This window comes from Urocitellus parryii, chromosome 6 (genome assembly GCF_045843805.1).
Source record: "Urocitellus parryii isolate mUroPar1 chromosome 6, mUroPar1.hap1, whole genome shotgun sequence".
In the NCBI taxonomy this organism is placed as follows: domain Eukaryota; kingdom Metazoa; phylum Chordata; class Mammalia; order Rodentia; family Sciuridae; genus Urocitellus; species Urocitellus parryii.
The window spans coordinates 36,783,207-36,790,773 of NC_135536.1; the positions used below are offsets into that span (position 1 = coordinate 36,783,207).

A 7,567-nucleotide genomic window follows, 5' to 3' on the forward strand; every position below is an offset into this window, starting at 1 on the left:
AGTAGGTCATCTGGGTGCACTTTTGGATTTCTATTTCGTCCTTGGTGAGCAGAGATCTCTCTTTGCATCCTGGTTGCCATGTCCTGAGATGCTTTCCTCCACCACACCCTTCTGCCATAATGTTCTGCCTACCTGGGGCCCAGAGCTATGGAGTCGGCCATCCATGGACTAAACCTCTGAAAATGTGAGACAAAATAAACTTTCCCTTCTCTAAATTGTTTTTGTCAGGTCTTTTGATCACAGTGATGCAAAAGATAACTAAAACCCAGGTTAAACCCAGGATTAACATTTCAGACCAGTGTGTGTTGGCAGTCTTACCTATGCTTGGAAACAACCTCGTCCCAGTGGGTGAGAACAATTCTCTAAGTGCTGGGAGACGAAAGAAAAGAGGAAGACAGATCCAGGATCACGCAGAGTGCAGATTATTAGGAATTTGCTGACAAAAGCGTGGTCATGACAGCAGTAAGACCAGCTGTATCTCCACACTTTGGGTCAGAAGTAGGGACATGTATTATGACCAGGGCAAAAGTGACTTGATGTAAACTGGAGTGTACCTAGCTTATCTCAAGCTAATACCAAAGACTGTAGGCACATTCCTGGTGCTGACAGCATAGTGTCTAGTTGTAAAGCTCCATGTACCACTTTATTTATTTATGACATGTTGGGAAACTGTGGGGGGAAATAGACCAGAGTTATGCTTGGAAGCTATAACCCAAAAGCACTGCAGCCAAGTCAGGATGAATCTACAGGTTATGCCTTATAATCACAGCTTACATTTGCCTTTATATACATGCAGGTTGAAATAGGTTTTTACTTATCAGTCTTGTTCATTAAATGTGAGTTTCTTTTTTTTTTTTTTTTTTTTTTTTTTTTTTTTTTTTTTTTTTGAAATATTAATGCACACTTTTTATTATATTAAAATCAGGCAATGGTCTGACAAGAAAAAGGCTGCTTATGGAATACTGTTAGGTTAAACTTTACTTACAGGATGTTAAATCCTTAGAACTAAGATTTCCCCCAGAAATAGATTAATGGGAACATCCATTGCTTTTCAGACTTGATAGTTGCTGCTTCAAAAGGTGGTTTTACACAAAATAGTAAGGAAAAAAAAATAAACCCTTCAGAACACCATGAATTGCCTTTATTTGTTTGCATCAGGTCTCAGCACAGTGGTCCTGAACAGGAAAAGTGGGAGGTGCAGCAATGTGCCGGGAGGCCAGGCCCCGCCAATGCTGGGAGCTGCTGTGCACACCAGCTCCTCCTCAGTCCCTGCTGAGCACCTGGGAGGCAGCGGCACCAAAACCAGTATCTGCGCTGGGTCCAGGTTCCTCTAGTTCCAGTTGTCAGATTCCACACTGGGCCTGCGGGGATGGCAGGCGCGCCCCACAGGAGCCCTGTTCACCCTTCTTCCCGTCTGAGAGCCACGTCATTACAGGAAAGGGAACAGTCCCGAGGGGCCCCGTGTGCTCACAGGCGTCTCCAGGAGGCCTCCTGCAGGTCTGAACAGAGGGACCCTGAGGGCCGGCAGGCTACGTCACCCTGGGGACTGCCCTGTCCACCTTACAAAGACCTGGGCCAAAGATGCATCGGCTGAGGGTGACAGCAGAGTGGCAGGACCCAGGACCCAAAGCTCATTTCCCAGGCTGGTGGAAAGTGGTCAAACGTGGTTCCAAATGTGGAGGAGGAGGTCAGAGATTTCCAACCTGACCTGATGGCTTCTGGCCAAGCCAGGGGGGAGGTGGAGAGTGCCGGGTGGTGAAGGTGGACAAGGGAGTGGAGGAGGAGGGAAAAAGCAGCACCCCTCGATCAAGGTGGGGGAGGGGGAGAGCCCTGAATTCTTCTCGCGAAGGCCAATTTCAAAGGGGGCGGAGGGTTACAATCTATGCTTCGGCCAAGGACAGGAGTGGAGGAGAGTGGGGCAGGACGATGGCTTGGAAGGGGCGTCATTTAAGACTTAAGAAAGTAACCAGGGTGCGGGCAAAGCACCCCACACCCAGCAGCAGTCCCCAGGGTGTGACCTGAAATCTTTGCTCTACTCTAGCAAGCCTCTGCTGGAGGGCTGTCCCAGGGCTGGCAGGGCAGGGGGGAGAAGGCAGAGCCCCCAGGCCGAGTCATCAGCAGCAAGGTGATTGTGTGACATGTCTTTTCACAGTTGAGTTAGATGTGCCCCACCGGTCAGGATGGGAATCAATTTAAATAGACTCTCTTGATCTCAGAAGTTCAACTACACGGACAGTGGTTACACTTGACAGGATGATTTGTTATAGCACAACTTATATATTTCAAATGGACAAAAAATTAGTATCATTTACAGTATCTTAAGATAAATTGCCTTCGAATGGGAGCTTCCTTTCCAGTACTTTGAGGTCTACAAGACGCATCTAGAAAATTTACTACGGTGGAGAATGAAGACTGCTTAAATCGAATGGGGGAGGGCTGGTGGCGTTGCTTTTGATTAATTGCTGTAACACTGTCCTTCCGGAGGCTGGGGGAGTTTCATATTTTCTTTAGACATCATTAAGCGCCGCAGCTCTTGCAGAACAACTTTGATGCTATATGAATTCTGCCACTTTGCTAGCACTGATATGGCTCTTGGGTCCACCACTCCATTAGAACTATTGACTCCATTCATATTAATTTTTGTTACAAATCTTACAAAGGGGGGTGCTTCTGGGTATTTAGGTCCACATTCTATTTTAAGGCTGTATATTCGGTTTTCATAAATTGTTCTTGGAGGCCCAATTATCATCCCTGTCCATCTCGTAAGTGTCATGTCTTCGTCATCTTCTAGACCCCAGCTAACTGTGCCATCTCCTACTCCTTTCTGGCCTTCTTCGAGTTCTTCCAACAGTCGGAAATTGCGAGGGACTTTTACTCCCGAGCCCGTGGTGGCTGCCATCTTGCGCCGCTGTCGCTCGAAGGCCGGCCAAATGTGAGTTTCTTGAGGGACAAGAACTTGAGTTCTTTTTCTGTGTATTCCTAGGACTTGGATTATTAAGATTATTGTGCATATTAAGTGCTCACCAATCTTTGTCAACTGCCTGCCAGCCATTGCAGCCACATCTGTCAGGAGGATATCTTACTGATTGCTATTCATCCATCAGCACCTCCTGTCCTCAGGTACCATGCTAGGCACTGCTACACCATTAGGTCAGTCAGTTCAGTTCCGTTTTCAGGAAAGCATTTCAGAAACATGGCTTTTTTTTTTTTAATGTAGTAGCATGGTTTTGAAGCTAAGCTATCTGAGTTTTCAGCTCCACAACTTAACCATTTAGCTAATTGTGATGGGCTTCAAATTCAAGTGACCTAATTTCAAAGCCATGTTACTGCCAGTGTTTCATATTTCCCCAATTCTTGCTTTAAAGATATTTTAAAATGAAACTTCCTGTCCAAGATGTCAGACTGAGCACAGCTTTTATCTTCACCAGATCACTGAAATAACAATATGTTAATACTAAAAAATCCGCAGCACAGTGAAGCAAATAGGATGAGATGAGGTATCTCATCTAGAGGTTGTGCCACTTATTAAATCCATTGCCTTTCTGCTCCCCTCCCTTGGTTGCCTGTGTGTGGTGCTGGAACAGTGCCTCCTCGCCAGCAGCTGTGGCGTTGAACTTCCTTGTCTCTGGCTGCAGTGACCTCAGGGGAGGAAGGGGCATTTCTTCCTGTCCCAGCAGGCTCTTGTGGCACAGAACCTCCCCCATGCACCTCCCAAAAGCAGTTTCCCAGGGAGTTCAACAGTGTGGCACTGCCTTGTGGATGGCTTTCCCAGAACTTCCTCGATGGCTTTGCAGTGAGTTCTCAGGCACAGAACCTTCAACTGATAACTGTTTACAAGTCCTGAGGAAGATAATAACGGTCACGAACTTTTACACCCCCAAACAAAAGCAGCCTGCTGCATTTTTGTTGAGCTACAGTAACCCAGACATGCCAGACAGGGTTTATATACCTCTTTGAATTTCAATACACACCAATTTCCATGTAAGCAAAATTTAAATACACAGTATGACCTTATATGTTAGATGCATATAAGGGTACGGGCTTTCTGAAAAGCAGTTTTAAAGCTCTTTTAAGAACTTTAGAATATTATCTTTTGTTCAGCAATTCTACTTACTTGTGTGGTTGCCTGCCAGTTGGCTATTGGCGAGTTTAGGAGGCAGGGCCTAGAGGAAGGAAGTTATAATATTGGGGGCATGCTATTGAAGGGGATATTAGGACCCCAGCTCCTTCTTGTCTCTCTTTGCTTCCCTGATGTCATGAGGTGAGCAGCATCCTCAGTCACAAATTCTCTGCTGCCAGACTCAAAATGAGGGACCAAATGATCATTCACTGAAACTGTTACCGAGCCCCTTCCCAGACCCTCCTGTTTCCCTTCTTCTTGCCTCGCCATCTGTCTCCCTTTTTCCTGCATCAAGTGTGATCTGCGCATGTGCTGAGAATGCCTGATCTGCATGCGAGATGTGAGACTTCTGGATTCTATAGAAAAGCAAGAAATAAAACCAAGGGACCTGCAGGTATGGAGGTTTGGCTCAGCAAGGCTAAACGGGCCTAAGCTGGCATGGATGCCCTCTTGCCCTCCAAACTTCCTTTCAATGCATTTCCCTAGAAAAACTCCCACCTGCTATCACCTGACAGTTCACAATTTCTATGGCAACCCCCATGACTCATCAGATGTGGACAGTTAAGCAGGGGGAGAGTTCTTGGACACACAGTGACAACTTTCTGGAAAACTCATGAAGGTTCCACCCATTCATCTGCCTGCTGGTCTCTCCCCACTCTAATTCTGTAAAATCTTGTTCCTTTTGCTTACTGTGTGTGTGTGCGTGGGGTGGGGTGCTTTGGGAGTGGACACTCCTGGTTCTCCCCTTCATTTGTTCACTGATATAAATGCTTGTCACTGCGACCGGTTGTTCTGTGGTATCATTATTGACTCTTCTCTGGGAAAAATAGAATCCAAGATTTGGGAAAATTATTAGCAACAAAACATCCCAAGCATGAGCCCAAATTACATATTTATGCCTTATAAGCTGATTATCTCAGGTATTTTCCCCAGTGATGAAAAGATGGCTAATAGAGTAACTACTAAGAGCCTCCCTTCCTCCCTCCTTCTGGGGACTCCCCAGCCCCCTGTAACCTCTATGAGATCAACTTTCTTATATGTTTAACTTGAAAATATTACATAATGCATACATGAATTGAAACATCACCTTGTACCCCATAACTATGTACAACTTTTAAGTTTTAATTAGTTTAAAAATTAGTATAGTTTTAATTTTTTTAAAAATGTATTTTTAAAATTTAAATAATTTCATGAGAAGTTTCCCAGGATATAATTTCAAGCGTAAAAACAACAAATACACAAAAATCATGGATTTAAAAACTTCAAGCACTGCACTGTAAAGTAATTTGTAAGCTCAAAGTTTGTTGCTGGAAGTTACTGTAATATCTCATCAAACTTTTAGATACAAAACTAAGCTAAGCATCACAGAACATAGGATCAGCAGCAAACATGTATAGACTAGAAGTTTTTGGAAAAGGTGGTGGAAAAGTTTACCATATAAAGGGACATCAGTGCTTCTACAGTGAATAGGTGGGTCCCTTTACTTAACACAGTTGTTCTGTTCATCTGTCAGTTGGAGTTGCACAACAAAGTTCTGGTTTTGGTGATACATCACTGAAAATAAGCATGGTAACTGCCCTGAGGGAATTTCATGTGTCATGTGCAACCTGAGAAATACAGATTAAGCACGTTACCACTAAAACAGATAATTATAGTCTTTGCTAAAGTGCATTGAGTGAAAAGAAGAATCCTGCTTGTTTTTGTGGCTTAAGCATCAAATGACCACTCTTCATAAGGGCTGCAAATATCTCCTAAAATCTTCCAACAGCTGATCCATTATCTTCCAACCTTTCCAACTTTGGGCTTTTCCACTATCATATATATGATATATGATAAAGGGAAATATGTCAATATTGCATAATGTACCATAGTGGATTATATGATCCTATGACCCCCGTTTCTGCCTTTCTTCCCACCCTACCCCAAGACAAGGGCTCTCGGTATGACAGAACCAGCTGGGGACAGATTCTAAGGGCTGATCTACATAGGGGTGTGGGATGCATCCATATGTGCATATATTTGTGGGAACCTCACATTTGTTCTCATGCTCTGATGACTCAAAAGAAGGAGGTGGAGTAGAGATGGCCGACTGAGATCAAGAGGAATATTCTGGAAGAAGAGTCTGAGGATGGAGGAGGAAGAAGAGATGGGGATTGAACCTAATTTTAAGCATTTTTGCCCAAGGGAGACAGCATCTGGAGATCTACAGAGGAAGGTACTACCTTTACAAAGCAATCTCTCAGAAATCAGAGAAAAGCATTTGGGACCCAGCTCTCAGGAAAGCTTTTGTCCTCTCTAGAAGGCATCTCTTGTCTTTGGGAAACAGATTTCCTACTCAGGGCTAAAACTCTGAAGAAGGGATATTTCCTTGCTCAGCTCACTCCCTACTCTGCAAAACGTCAGGATGGTGTTGATGGAGCCTAGGGGAGAGTGACTTGCCTTTCCCCAGCAGGGGTGTTAGAGTGTGGCCAGAAGAGCCCACAGACTGCTCTGCAGTAGTGTGTGTGTCTGTGTATATGTGTGTGTGTGTGTGTGTGTACGTGCGCGCCTGCATGTACATGCACATGCACCTTGTATGCATGCTTTTCCATAGATTCACTTTTGACTCTAACTTTCTTACCTTTTGGCACTAGTTTCTTATCAGCGAGAATATTAACTTTCTTCCCCTCTCTCCTTTCCTTCTTTCTTTCTTTCCTTAATATATATATTTTTTAAACTGGGAGTTAAACCTGGGTCCTTGCCCTTGCTAGGCAAGTGCTCTACCACGGAGTCACATCTAGAGCCCCTTTTTCAAATTTTGAGACAAGTTCTCACTAAGTTGTCCAGGCTGGCCTTGAACTTGCCTCTTGACTAGCTGGGATTACAGGCCTGCTCCACTGTCACTGTGCCCAGCTTTTTTTTAAAAAAAAATTTTTTTTAATCCTGGAGGATAAAAGGCCAACTTTCTCTTCAGACTGCACAAGTCAATAGACTTTGCCTACGGTAGTAATGGGGCAGCTTCCCTCTCAGAGGCCTGGCTCTTTCCTTTTCTCAGACCACAGGGCTTCCAAAGGTTGGGCAGTGAGAAAGATCAGGCCTGTCCTTATCCCCTAGGCAATTCCTAGATGCCTCCCACTGATCTCTAGGTCCAGGAAGTGTGACTGCAGGTTTCCCCAGCAGGTTTGGACTCTAGTAATCTTTCAGCAGCTCTGCAAGTATAACAGGGGTCTACTTCGTGCTTTGAATATAAATCTTGCTGTTTGACCACTGGTGGCTTATTTTTAAACTGACATTTTTTCCCCCCTTTCTCCTCTCCCTCCTCCCTTTCCTAACTGCCAGGAAGTAAGATTAACTCTCTTCCTCTCCTTGGCAGAGTTATCTGTGTTTTGGCTCTCTGACCACAGGAATGAAGAAATCCAGACATGGGAGTGGATGGCTATCTCAAGGCTACTACTTGGCTATGAATTC

The 7,567-nt window shown here is 44.6% G+C and overlaps 1 protein-coding gene across 1 annotated transcript; it reads right to left on the minus strand.

Moving 5' to 3' along the window:
- Nucleotides 1–891: 891 nt before the first annotated feature.
- On the minus strand, nt 892–2,922 carry LOC144255273 (ubiquitin-conjugating enzyme E2 variant 1). Its single transcript, XM_077799545.1, has one exon. The coding sequence runs from the start codon at nt 2,897–2,899 to the stop codon at nt 2,456–2,458; it is 444 nt and encodes a 147-aa protein (XP_077655671.1). The 5' UTR covers nt 2,900–2,922; the 3' UTR covers nt 892–2,455.
- Between the last annotated feature and the right edge of the window lie 4,645 nt (nt 2,923–7,567).

Excerpts from the sequence above, each read along its gene's own strand:
- LOC144255273 (XM_077799545.1), bottom strand. The coding sequence starts at position 2,899 with ATGGCAGCCACCACGGGCTCGGGAGTAAAAGTCCCTCGCAATTTCCGA.